A 14,611-nucleotide genomic window follows, 5' to 3' on the forward strand; every position below is an offset into this window, starting at 1 on the left:
ATTGATACTTAAGTTTTAGTTTCTCTTCTCGAGGACAAATTTAAACACACTTACAAACACAATAGACCTCGCTTTGAAAATTAGAAATGTATTGATTTTCTGTCCACGTGCTTGTACATGAAGTAAACCGTGCCAAAGCCCACCTCTCTGAAGCGTGCCAAAGAATCGTGCTTGAGCATGGCATGGTTGTGGTCACACTGACCATTCCAAACGTGCTTTAGGGCTGAAGCGTGCTTAGGCACGGCACGATTGGCCAGTGTGACTGCACCCAAAGACCCCATGTGTGATGTGGCTCTCAGTAGTACAACAGTAGTTTCTGTGGCTCTTGGTCTCTGACTGGTTGGCCACCCCTGTTATAGTTACTCATTTCTTTCCCTAAAAAGTAACTACATTAGTAAAAGAGTTACTCCTTCATAAATGTAATTAGTTACCAGAGAAAGTAATTTTGTGGTATTTTCTTGACAAACCTTAAATGCGTAAACTAATTTTGATTTTTGAGCTGGTTTTGCTCTGGGGCATAAAAATAAAGCAGGAATAAAAACAGGTATGAGACTGTGATATGATTAGCAGGGAGAATACTCAGCAGCTGGTGAATGGCATCTATGTATACATGCATGAGTGGCTCTGAAGGCAGACAGACTGCAGCGTGTACTGCAGAGGCTCAGGGGGAGCAGGGAGGGTTCATCTAGCTTGTGTGATGCAACACAGTGTAAGAGCTGTAGTGGGTCAGACTGTTGCAGCTTCCATAATAACGCCTGTGATTATATATTATTTACATCCTCTGTCTATGACTGAAGTAGTACTTTCTGGATTTGAGGGATGTGGACAAGTTCTTCACAATTTAATATCATCCTACCACAATCCTGGAAGCAAAATAGAAGTCAGTCGGTGTATTCCAGTCAGAATATCACTTTCACTCATTTACGTATAATTCTATGGTTACATGTTTGCACAGAGGTTGGCAAATCAGATTTCTTTTGAGGGGAGGGGCAATGCCAAGGAAGGCTATCCCTACTATTGCCACCAATAGCCCTAAACATCAGCCTGATTACATCTCATGACACCTTTCAAATATAGAGAATGTATTTCATGTTATCCAGCTCTTTGGAAACAACACAAAAATAACAAACACAACCTGTTACTACAGCATCAAAAACATTACATCATCATAATCACAAAATAAACAAGGTCATGTTACAGAAATAACACTATTTAATCTGATGTCACAGAAATGATAGTCAATGTGACGTCAAACAAGCTCTTGATCATATTTTTGTCAACTCTATCTTTGATCACACAGGCATGTACGTCTGTCAATCATTGAAAGCTCTTTCATTCATTCCTTCAACATTTCAATTTTCCCCAGAGCGCTGTGACATTTCTGCCACAGTATTTACGACCTCTCTGTGATAGTTTTCAGCAAGCAGCAGCAGAAACAGCCATGCAGACCTTCAAATATTAAAAAAAAACTACCTGAGGGCACCTGATCTAAAGAGGATGGAGTTTTTTTTTCTTTTCTAGCTCTGGCACTGCTTCTACATACATAAACACAGGCACACACTCACACACAAACAGACTGAGTGATTTCTGAATGGAGTCAAGTAAGCAAACTGGAGCTCACCTACAGGAAAGCCTGCAAGGTGAAAGCAGGGTTTGGCTGTTTGGATAAGCCCTCAGTCATTTCTGCAATGTGCTGACAGCCAGCCAGGGCTCACAACAGTTGGAACTGCAGGGTGTCAAATATTGGGCTCTTTGCTTTACCTTTCCTTTTCGCCATGTTTTTTCAACACTGTTTGCTCCTAGATGCTGCAATTTATAGCTGTCCCCATTATTGTCCGTCTGGCTTTATATTATTTGTTGTTGCGAGGAAATTGTCAATAAATAGAGAGGAGAAGGATGACGGTCCCACTCACCTTCTTAAACAGGCGGATGACATCCTCGCTGATCTGAGCCAAGCGAACGATCACGTTGTTGGTGTAGAGGTCACTGAGGGTGGCGTGATCTCGGCTCTCTCTCCTTGTCTGGTTCAGTACCAGGTACCAGCAGTTTACTGAGGACAGCAGGTGTTGGTCCTTCCTGAAACCCAAAAGGAGTAAAATTAGACATTTAATTCTTCCAACAGTCTCGATAAAATATCAAAGATAAGGGTGTTTGTGTAAAACTGTGCCATCAATAAAATGTTCATTTATCGACCGCTTTATTATGCACACCTGTCCAACTGCTTGTTAAAGCAAATTTCTAATCAGCCAATCACATGGCAGCAACTAAATGCATTTGTGTATGTAGACATGGTCAAGACAATCTGCTGCACTTTAAACTGAGCATCAAATGAAGAAGAAAAGTGATTTAAGTGACTCTAAACGTGACATGGTTGTTGGTACCACATGGGCTGGTCTGAGTATTTTAGAAACTGCTGATCTACTGGGATTTTCACACACAACCATCTCTAGGGTTTACAGAGAATTGTCTCAAAAAGAGGAAAAATCCAGTGAGCAGCAGTTCTGTGGGCCAAAATGTCTTGTTGATGCCAGAGGTCAGAGGAGAATGGCCAGACTGGTTCAAGCTAATAGGAAGGCTACAGTGACTCAAATAACCACTTGTTGCAACCGAGGTCTGCAGAAGAGCATCTCTGAACGCACAACACATCCAACCTTGAGGCAGAGGGGCTACAGCAGCAGAAGACCACACTGGGTGCCACTCCTGTCAGCTAAAAACAGGAAACTAAGGCTACAATTCGCACAGCCATGCCAATCCCTATATGAACACTGTGTACCCATCTTCTGACGGCTACTTCCAGCAGGATAACATGCCATGTCATTAAGCTGGAATCATCTCAGACTGGTTTCTGAACATGACAATGAGTTTGCTGTACTCAAATGGCCTCCTCAGTCACCAGATCTCAATCCAATAGAGCACCTTTGGGATGTGGTGAAACGGGAAATTTGCATCATGGATGTGTAGCCGACAAATCTGCAGCAACTGGGTGATGCTATCATGTCAATATGGACCAAACTCTCTGAGGAATGTTTCCTGTACCTTGTTGAATCTAAGCTACAAAGGATTACAGCAGTTCTGAAGGCAATAATGTTGTTATCATGTTAATATAGTAGTTATCTTCAGTGTTTCCCCTACCATTCCATTAGGGGAGGGGTGCTCCACCCCAAAATAGCAATGCATCCCGATGTAAGGGGATGACAAGTGATGACCCTAAAAAGTGACTGTTTTTATAGCCACAATGAAATGTACTAAATGGTTATTTTACAGACAAGCAGATTGTTACGGGAGAATAACGATACAATAAAGCGATGATCGGATTCAATACAAGGCCAAACAAGGCCAGCTACTGCTCTATAATCTTTTATAGACCAACTGGCTGAAGAAACACACATCTTAAGTTATTTTTCACTTCACAATGGAACAACAGAAATGATTTGCTTTATTACAAACTGTTCAAGTTACCACAATAAAAACTAATTTGTCATGTATTTGCTGATTTGTTTTTAACTTTGCCTTCAGTGGGCACCCCCCTGCCTCACTCTTTATTTTCTTTTTGTCTCTCACTCGTTAAACGAGCGATGCTGCTGACCAAAATGATCCAGAGAGTCATGGGCTCTGATTGCAGCATAATCAGTTTAAACTGTCTCCGCCTGAGGCTACTTTCAAACAAGAAGACTGAGGCACATCAGCATTAGAGCACTCACACATTCAAACCCACATTCACACACACACACACACAATCCCATGTCTGGATCCAATCTGAGCATTAATCAATCAGCAAACCCCGAGGAGGAGACAAAGAGGGAGAGAGGGGGGTAGGGTTTCACTATGAAGCAGAAAAAAACGAGATGAGCCCATCTGACATCAAAGAGCCCCCCTTCAGAGAGCCTCCATAATGCTAATCACATCTAATGAAGTTGATTCCTATAGCAGATCCAGAGTGCTTTCCCCATTATTCCTACACTTAACTCTGCCCTTTAATGCACTCACATCAGGCTGAAAGAAAGAAACCAGGACATTGTTCTCATAACATTGGTGCAGAGCTGAGAACAGGACAGCATGTGGAGCAGGCTTCATCTTTTCATTTATCACTACTTCTCTACCACAAAAGGTGTCCTGAGATGCACTTAGTCTGAAAATCAAGTCAATTAATTGCTCATTACAGAAATGTAACGGTAAATTGAAAGAGCTGAGGAAATCCAGCAATCAATCCATGCCACATCTTAGTCTTGCAATTGAGACAAAGGCCTAAACTGATGAAACTGGGCATGAATTTGGTGGACTGGAGTGAGATGAACCTAACTGGCTGGCTATGCAGAGAAGGGGTAGGATTTGAATCTTAATATGCACAATATTCTTCCTCTTCTCTCTGGAATGCCCCGTTTCTAAAGTCTCACCAGCTCTCACTTTGTACCAGCTCTCACTTTGTACCAGTTCTGCTCGACTGACCCATCTGCCCGTAAGGGACGCAGCTACTAGCTGTATAATTGATGTTTGTGCTCGAGAGATTTAGAGGACATCACCTCTACTCCCTGCTAATCCTTAAAAGTGGTCAGAGAGGCTTCATCACTTAGCGCAACCAGGCTCCCATTAAAGCACCTCTTTTCATCTTCCTCAGCTGTCTGCCCAAATAATAATCTCTGTGGAGGTTTTTTTTTAGTTCTTCTCTAATAGCTTCCAGTGTTTATGAATGCAGCCAAGGGTGGTTCTCAGATGATCTCTGGGTGTTTTTTTCCCAAAACCAGAAGACTGTTATTTAATGTTTATGTAACGTTTACAAATTAAGAGTCTTAAACAGAGTTTTGTAAATCATACCTTTAAGCTAGGGGTCTCAAACTCAAACTACCTGAGGGCCACTGAGCATCAAATCTGGTCACATCGGGGCCACTTCATACACATAACAAAGAAAAAACCTTCAGCTTTTTGAACAACTGTGCTTCTCAACAGACTCTAAGACACTTTAGAGCTGTTCTTTGATTTGCCTCCTTGTTGAGTTGACAGCCTTTTTCTAGCTGTTTGGCTTGTTGTGACCGCATGTTAAGTTGAATAATGCTGCATGAGGTTATACTCCATAAGAAAGGCAACTTTCTCTTTGCTTATGATAACAAAGACATCTTGCTTTAATAATGTTTGGAGGATATTGTCATCGTGCTTAATATTTGTTTTTTTTCCGCTTGGGTTCATGCGGTGATTTTGTTGTGTTCAGGGTCGTCAACTTAGGAATTAGATTTCTTCCCTAGCTCCAACAGCAGACTAGGCCATGAATGAGGGAGGTCGGATCTCACTATAAATTGATACAAAGCGGCGGGCCAGGAGTTTGAGACCCCTGCTCTCAGTGATGCTTTATCATAGTGCAAAAAGCAGAGCACACTTTCTAAAAGCTATGTCAATGCCTTTGTCAGTGCTGCTTTAAGCTCAATGCTTCCTGATAACATGCTAATATTAAAACCGCTAAAAGTGTGAGCAGGCATTATGTTTGTTATGGTCACTCATTGAATGTGAAAAGTAAGCTAACTTATATTCACTAACTAACACTTTTGGCCTTGCTAAGTTTTTACATTTGAATTTGAGTTTTTTTTTTACCTGCAGTTGTGCTGCTAATTATGCTAATAAAATGCTACTCAACTGAATGTCTAGGTTATAGACTATATAAAACAGTCTGTTACTGAAATGGAAAATGAAGCACATCGAGATTCGCAGCCATATTGGAAGTGGCAAGGGCTTCACATACAGCTATAGGGTACCTGTCTGTCACATGACCTGAGCTGCGCCTCTGATTGGGCGAGCTCGCAATCTTAATGTCCTCTGAACTGCCTAGTTAGGAAAAAAAATTCACCCCACGTACAGTGTGTGCCAATAGTAAACTTTGCAATTCAGGCAAGAGATGTTTTTTGAACCAGGCTGTGAATAGGTTAATTTCTGCAGTGAAAACTGCTTTTTCTGGCTTGGTGTGTATGTGACTCCCAGCATTTCCAGAGCCAGCTTCAAGCGGACGCTCGAGCAGCAGATTTTAGCGCTTCTGCATTGTCTCATATTCTTAGACCTAAGGTTGTCGCTTGGGTTAGGTAAACAAATGCAAAAAATTCATTAAGGAGCAAATAAGAATCAGTGTCAAAAGCAAATGCTCGTGACTGTAACAGAATGCTATTAGCTGAACACAAGCTAATGTTTTTGCATGATCATAAATACAATGCTAACATGTTGGGTTCAGCAGGCACAGTTTTTATTATGGTCCCTATATTTTTTGCAAGGAGTTAGAACACTACGGACTGCTATCTAGAACTCTAATCTTTCCTCAAATTATTTATGTATTATGCAACATGGTTGTTCATTAATTCCTCCAAAATCTCGCAGAACATTTCAACAAGGGAGCGTTATTTCAAGGCTACCACAAAGCTGGGAAGAGGACAACAGAAAAGAAGACCTATATGAACCGGCTTTTTCTTTGATAATTCAATGATACTATTAGACATTTAGGACTAAATTTACAAAGATGAAAATTTGGCTGAAAAAAGCTCTCAAGAACATTTTCTGAACAGGTATTACACAGCCTTGAAGTGTAAAACAAAGTCTGCAAGATCTTTTTTTTCCCTTGCTGCTGCCCTAATTTAACAGGAATTAGGAGCAGGAGTTGGGTAATTAGGCTGCATCTCTGGGAGCAGGGTATTTTAACACAGTAATAAATGTAGCTCCTTGTCTTTTATGGGACAGAGGCACTACCTTTTTCCAAAGTGATTCTTACAAAGAGGCCTCATTTTTACTAAATAACTTAATCCTGCATCAAATCTTATTCATCCATCGCTGTACCCACTTCCTATCACTCCTTCCCTACAAAGGCTGAGCATCAGCTGAAAGCCTGCGGGTCAATTGATCTGTTGGGCTTCAAAGGGCTGGTTTTGGATGGCACCAGGCCCCTGGTATTTTAACACAGGATATCATTAACATGCAGAAGGCAAATGATGAGCTGGTAGAGTCCCTAGAGAAATTATAAGGAAGAGGAGGGGGAAAGAGGAGTGAAGCTCCCGAGCATCCTGTTACATCTGTCTCACCATGACTGTCTCCATGGATTTTTCCCAAGGTCTGCATCCATAAAGTGGTTTCTGCAAAATTCACAGAGACTATCAGGCACAGATACACAAGAAGAGAATCTAGACACAAAACACGGTTGTATGATTAGAGAATACTGCCAGCAGTCTTTGATTCACAGATAAGCTGATGGCAAGCTGTCTCCAAAATGAGCTCACCCTAAACTGGTAATCATTGTACACAACAGTGCACATCTTTTAGTCATGGCTGCACTGGGTGCTACCATCTAATCACCCAGGGCCTGTGATGTGTCTGAGCCAGGATTTCCAGAAGGAAGTGTGTATTTATCAAACCAGGCCTGGGCTCTATGAAGGGCCTTTAATCCTCTCCACACTGCCTGCCTGCCTGCCTGCTACTTATCAATGAAACAGCCGAGGAAGAGGACACGCAGCCAAACACATCTCAAAAGACAAGGGGGCACGTGGGCACATGCTGCAAGCTTTGCCATTCAAATTCGCTCTGCCACTGTGAAGCAGGGCTTCAATAAGCTGCATTTCTGATTTGCACATCAATACTTTCTTTTTCCATTCATGCATGCAGAGAGTCTGTGCCAACATGTGATAATGCACAGACAAGGAGCAGGCAGTTGGTAAAAAATGTTTGACAGGATCTAAAAATCAGACTGCAAACTAGCTGATGTACTGATGTTTTATATGCTGACCTCCACCAGCTGGGCTTGTCAATCTGACAAGAACAGATAATACTGTGTTCACACAGACTGAGCCTGGAGAGATACAGTTTAACCTTTGACCCCCTCAGAGCTCCAGAGAGGGGCATGTTTCATGGAGCATATGCGAGTAAAGCTTTGTATCTGTGGATGGGTGCGAGTGCAGAGCTCACCAAGAAAAACTCAAGTAAAAAGTATTACCTTAATGTGGCAGATGCCATTTATTGGGATTAAATGAGAGGAATTATACTGTATACAAGGAATAAGCTGCTATGGCAGAAAGAAATTATTTCACTTCAACAACCTACATAAGTCAGTATTATGTAACAAATGTAATATATTTAATTTGGGTCTTTTAGAATAACTATAAAACTTGCTGTACACTTTGAATAGCTATTATTAATTTGATCTCAATGTATGTATTTGATGTTATATGCATGTGTTTTGAGTAGTGGAGTGGAGTAGGGCTGCATGATATTGGAAAAAACTTACATTGCGATTTTTTAAGGGGGTTTGCGATATATATTGCATTATTAAAGATAGAAGAATTTTCACCAGATGACTTGAATAGCTCTGTTTGGGAAGAATTTGGTTGACTCACAATGACACCATTGTATTCCTATAATACCGTTTAATCCAGGCTAAGGGGGTTTATCTGTGAATGATGAAGATTGCTGTATATGAAAGGGATCCAGGAGGCCATGTCTCTGTACAAAATAGAATAGGTTTCAATTTCAGTTGCTTTTTTTCCATTTCTCCAATAAATCGGGGAAATGCGATAATCACATCACATGCGCGATGTGACTATTGCGCATGCACATATTGGGATGGCGATGTTCAAACAATATGTTGTGCAGGCCTAGAGTGGAGATGTTTATTTTCATGGTTGTTTCAAATTTACACCCATCGATAAAGCCAGCACGAGTAGTGGAGTCTTTGCCCTGTTCTTCTTTGAACTTGTAGACTTCTTATTTGCCTCGGCTTGCTTTGTCTCTCCTCCTTTTCAGCCACGGAGTCAACAGGCTGACAGATTTCCAGGAAATGGAAGATGAAGTTTACTGCTATGGCCACTGCTTCAAATAAAACCTCTAGTTCAAAGTTAAAGCTGACCATAGGTTATAACTGGCCAATCAGGCATGAGTGTTCAGCTTAATAACAAAGCATTGCATCACAGTGGCTATTAAAAGACAAATTTACTGTGTCTGCATCTCATTGGACTGAAGGAACCGGCTGGAATTTTCAATGGTGTTTTCAAAGCAGCACCTTCAACTGTGAAATAAACACAAGCATGACTTTGAAACTAGCAAAGGCAGCTTCAAAAGTATAATAACTCACACACTTGACAAAGATCTGGCACTTTAAACACATCAGACATTTCCTTTCACGGTTACCCTCAGACCAATTGCTTGGCTTAGAGATTAATCCAAGCACACACCCAGATACACACTCAAACCAATTTGGCCTGCGTTACAAGCCTGGTCTTATCTCGCAGAGACAGGTTATTCTCCATATCAATATTGCACGAGTTGCCTTTCTAATGGTGCGATGTAATGTCTGTATATGTCTGTATGACAGACGATACACATCCACTCTAATTTGATGTGCTACATTATAAATCCCCTTCATGATGTACCCTGAAATGTCTGCTCCATAATTAAAATCAGGTTAGCCGTTGTCTCCCAGGAACTGTAAGAGAAAAAGGGAAGTGGTGCTCTATCTGGCAGAGCAGCTGCAGTGTGGAGCAGGTAACCCTTCACTGTAGCCACGCTGTGGCAAATGAAGTAAAGTGGGGGAGCAAAATGATGCTCGGTCAAACTGCTGCTGCTGCGGTGTAGCTCTAGCTGCAGTAGCTGTAAATCACAGTGGCATTCGCCTTGTTAATGAATCTGCACAGGAAGGGTTCAGCCAGCAGACTGCAGGCTACGATCCAGCACATATGGAAGTCTGTCTTGGTCAAAAGGACTCTATTAAACTGGCCTGTTTTGGGCTCTTTAAAATCATAAAGGAATAAATAATTCACCACTTTTAGAGTTCTTTCCCAAACAAAAAGCCAAACCTGGATAAAAGTGCAGTGATTGGTGTGTTCAGGGCTAATGAGGACAGCATTGATCAGATGTTTTGCATCAAATAATGTACATAGTCAAAGAAAACAGGCAAATCTAATTATATGCACAGAATGAAGAGGTTTGAGTGCAACAAATCTTTTAAACATTTTTGAAGTTTTGATTTTGAAAAGCTGGGCTTCATGCCAACAGACTGTTTTTGTTGGAGCAACATGAGTGTTTTTCTTGCTAGGGCTTTTTGGTGCTGTTGTGGTTTGCTGCAAGCTTAACTACACAGAAGAGAGAGGAGAGGCACCGTTAAGGGTGTGTCACAGATAAAAAGGATTTGTGGCTGCCTGCCGATCCACACATTCAGGATTGTAGGGTAAGACATGAAATCATAAAATTCTCCCTTTATTGTGGCTTATAACACATGATCTTTGTTAGCTAATTTCTAAGTTGTGTGTACACAGAAATTCAAATTCAACCTATTAACTTGCTAGTCCTAGGGTACGAACTCAAAACAGCTATTTCTTTTCAAATGGCTTAACATGACCAAAGTTAAACACTCTGAAATTGATACGAAAGGTGTGGCTAACACTCGCAGATATAGCATCAGTGCTTTAACTCCATGCTTATTTACATACAAGTAGTAGAGCATTTTGACGGTGGTATTTCTCATTCAATATACATAATGGGTCAGTCAACAGACAAAACAATTTTTTTTTTCACCAATTGCTCTTATTTACAGAGTTTGGCAGCAATTTCACATCAAAAATTGTTCATTACACAGTTATCACAGTGATCTCTGTGTGATGAATCATATTACTGCCAGTATTTTTGTACTTTGGACATGAGGAGCCCCTGTTTGTCTGTGTGTCGCCATCCCACACTTAAAACTTTTAAGATATGTGCAACACATACATTTTCTGCTTGAAAAGGAACGGGCAAGTGGGCTGGGCTGCTAAGATGTCATAATTTATCCACACAGAGTCGTGAGGATCGTACAGATGCATCAAGCATAGTCACCACAGGGGAGATGTGGCAGAAATAAAATCTGGAAAACAGATTGAACAATTTCTGTTAGTATAATTTTACATACAATTCTACCTTGACTGTAAATTATACAATATTTTTAAAAAAAGGATGAAAAATGTATTTGTAAATAGATTTTGGAAAGCATTTTGTGACCCCCTACACAACCCGACTTAAGGAACCAGGATTCACCTGGCATTCCAGGCCTGAAGTCACAGGACTAATAATTCAACTCAACCCAAACTTTCCACGAGTAAAGAAAAATTAGTCTTTCGATTCAAGTGAAAGTTTGTATGGTAAAAGTTTTAAGTGACACTGACTTTCGGTATGACTCAATTTAACATCCTCTGTACATGTAAAGCATGGGCAGCCTCCCACACACACTTCCTCTGTGGCCTGTTCCTGCTTCACTTCTTCAGCCCCTATTTTTATAACACATTTTTATAAACACATTTGAAGCATTAAAATCAACTCCAAGAAAAGTTAGTCCTTTCACATGTATGAATGAACTTCTTCCAAACCCTGCATTGTGGCACATGTCGGGCTTTTAAGTCATCCAGACTGTTGGTGGTGTAAAGTCCAACAAGATTAGAACATGTGTTTGAGGATTAGAGTGTATTTTTTCTAACACCTGTCCCTCTCAGCATGGAGCAGATTATCTGTAAAGTCTAAAGGTTAAGCTGCTGTGTTCCAGCAGCGGCAGCAGCAACACGGCTCTGTCTCATGTCAGCCAGACGCCACCATGCAGCACACCATCTATAACACAGCAGGACTCAGTTTTCCAGTCAAACATTCACCCACATCACACACACACATATTACTGCACAATGTAAAGCATGCAAAGACTTTTTTTTAATTGTTTATTGATTAGCTGTATTTTCTGTGCCACTTAGTACTTTCACATTCAGTCAGTAGATTTGGGAACATCTGTTCGTTTAGTTGCTTTTTCTTCAGCCTCATTCAGTGTTTGAGTATAGGGCGCTCAAATTTCTCATTCTACCAAGCTTTAAAATATGAAAATGTCAGGAATGCAGTCCTGTTATCCCATGTGCAAGAATGAGAGCTGTGATTGGACCACATGTATGTAGGAGCAGATCTTCGCCTGAGATCTGGTGCCAGATCACAATAGGGTTAAGTTTTCCCACTCGCCTGAGGTGCTTGATTTTGGGAGCGGCTGCAGAGAGTCATTTCATACACTGCGTGACTCATGTACCAGTGTGTTCCTGGTGGTTTCTGAGCAGATGACTCCACCGTTTTCTACCAGTGTACCTAGAAGGCCAGGGTTACAGCAGGTCAACTGGTTTCAGTGTGATAAATTAAAACTTTCTTCCTTTATTATTACTTTTTCATCTCCTCCGCCTCAAAACTTTTGAGCTCTGTCTAATGAAAACATTGATATGGCATATCAAATCTCAAGACAAAGTCAATAGTAAATAACTGTCTGCACAAAGGTTTTCCAAAGATGCTTCTTCATGTCTTTAACAGTTCCTAAAACATGGCTGTGACTTGCGCAATGACGTCAGTTTTAGCATTCATATCATGCTTCCTGTAAACAGACTGATGTGCAAAAATCTTTACTGAGGCCAGTATCGCGAAGCTGGATTTTCTCTTGGCGAGGTAACTTCAGGGTTAACCCTGGAGTCGCTGTACTGCGTCGCTGGTCCCCTTCTTACTGGCGGAGGCTGGCTCCAAGAGTCCTGGATGTCACATACACACCAAGCCAATAAAGCCATTTTCACAGCAGAAAGAAAAATTTTCAATGTTTATTTGCTTATTTCACTATCAGCGCACATGCGGGGGATTCTAACTCAGCAGTTTAGAAGATATTAAGATGGCGAGTTCGCCCAATAAGAGGTACAGCTCAGCTCACATGACTGACGGGCGCCCTATAGCTGTTAGTGTGGAGACCCAAAGCCCACGGCACCTTCCAATACGGCCATGCCAGACGATTTGCTTAAAAAATCTGTTTCAGAAACAGACGGGTGATGTCAGGGAGACGACGTCTATTAATTATATAGTCTATGATTCACATATGCAGCTCACTCTGAATAAATATGAAGAAGGTGTGAGAAGTTTTGAGTGAGTGTGTATAGAGTCATACCTTAATCTGTCTGTCGGCTTTTTTACTACAGAAGTTGACAGCCAACTAGAAAAATCCTAAAGATAATTTTTCTGCTGATAAGTTTAAGTCTGAATTACACACTTCTGATGTTTGCTTGTAAGTCATTAAAAGTCATTCTTACTCTGAGTGAAATACTAATCATCATCATAATGTGTAAAATGAACGTGTCCACTCTTCTACAGTATTTGACTTCTTTGAGAGCTGTGTATCCTCATCACCACACCAGAACCTGCTGACATTTAAAGGCGTCATGAAGATCTTGACTGTAATGAAAGATATCCCCTCTCAGTGCAGAGAAGTGATGGAGTATTTTGTTGCACAGTTGTGCTTTGTAATCATATAAGGCACTGTGATTACAGAGCAGGGTGGGGTCTGACCGTCAGTTTATAAATAGGAAAAGTGTTTCTGAGCCAACTCAATTTTGGTGTAATCAGATCCTTGTGCTACACACTAAAATGAAGGGATGGGTTCTTAAAAAAAAAGAAAAAAGAAAAAAAAAGAAGAAAAACACAAGGTTAAAAAAAAGTCTAGAAAAACCAATCAATATGAAGGAGAAAGGATAACAACAGGGTTTCATTTCTACAAAGGATGATGGAGGCATGTGCCCCTGGTTTCTTTAAAAACTTGTTTCATTCAGTGAAAAAGTGAAAAAATGCTTCTACTGTTGAGCTGACAAACTTCTGAGGAGAGAAAGTTGAAAGAGCATCAATAACTTTCAAGTTTCTATTGTGATCTTGTAAGTATAAAGGTTATAACCAGGGTAAAACTTTATTTTGCCCTGGGTTACGCCTCCCAGGCTGCTATCAGGTCTGATCGTCTGATAGGAAGAAGTTCTACGGGCTGCTTAAGTTAAAGTACTACAAGCTCTACTCAGGGCTGTATGTCAAACAAAGCTGCACTTTTTCATTAAAAAAACAGTTTGATTTCAGTTTTCTAAGAAAAAAAAATATGAATCAAATACAAGATGTTGCAGTGAGGATGGTGTTTTTGTTTCTAGATTAAATATTGATCCATCACGCAGAGGGGTATCAACCAGTTTTATGTTTTTGTATTAATAATTTGAAAACCTTGCGCAAAAACTTAAAGAAGACAAACTGACATAAAAGTTTGGGCAGGAAGGGTCACTCACTTGAACTGCTGATGCTCCCTGGAGCTGCGGATCTTGGAGGAGAACCTCTCAGCCAGTTTCTCTAAGCTGCGGGAATATTCCAGCTCGATCTCGGCTTTGCGACGGAAGAACTCCTGCAGGTCCTGCAGCAGCTGGATGCGAGACTCTGACTGCTGCTCCAAGCACTTGAACTGCTCCACCAGCTGGTTACGGATCTCTGAACATCAAAACAGCAAACAAAAACAGTGATGAGTAAAATGTTTATAAGGCTGAAAAACAGTGCAACACAGGCCCTGGATGAAAACAAACTGAAAGGAGTGAGTCAAACACTGAAAAGTTACTAAACATTGTGGTTAAGACCTAACAAGAGGATTTGCCAAAAACATCTGTCATGTTCTGGGCTATTTTGTTTGACTTTACAGACCCAGAGCAGCGCATAGTGTCAGATTAATTGCTAAGCCAGTGAAACAATCCTTGTGTGTGTGTTTTGGAGAGGCTCATGCTCATACTCTAGTGCTCTTAAAGCCAGTAGAATAAGATTTCTCCTCCAGAGG

At 40.9% G+C, this 14,611-nt stretch overlaps 1 protein-coding gene across 2 annotated transcripts in view; it reads right to left on the bottom strand.

Moving 5' to 3' along the window:
- srgap3 (SLIT-ROBO Rho GTPase activating protein 3) overlaps positions 1 to 14,611 on the bottom strand; it is a 75,591-nt gene that overhangs the window by 40,001 nt on the left and 20,979 nt on the right. For both annotated transcript variants that reach the window (XM_074665321.1, XM_074665345.1), the window contains exons 2-3: positions 14,079 to 14,274; positions 1,914 to 2,076 (exon numbers count right to left, since the gene is read on the bottom strand). In XM_074665321.1, the coding sequence (XP_074521422.1) occupies positions 1,914 to 2,076; positions 14,079 to 14,274 (359 nt within the window). The remainder of the gene's footprint in view (positions 1 to 1,913; positions 2,077 to 14,078; positions 14,275 to 14,611) is intronic.

This window comes from Halichoeres trimaculatus, unplaced genomic scaffold (assembly GCF_033239565.1).
Source record: "Halichoeres trimaculatus isolate MK-OKI-2021-1 unplaced genomic scaffold, fHalTri1.1 fHalTri1_scaffold_1, whole genome shotgun sequence".
Taxonomy (NCBI): domain Eukaryota; kingdom Metazoa; phylum Chordata; class Actinopteri; order Labriformes; family Labridae; genus Halichoeres; species Halichoeres trimaculatus.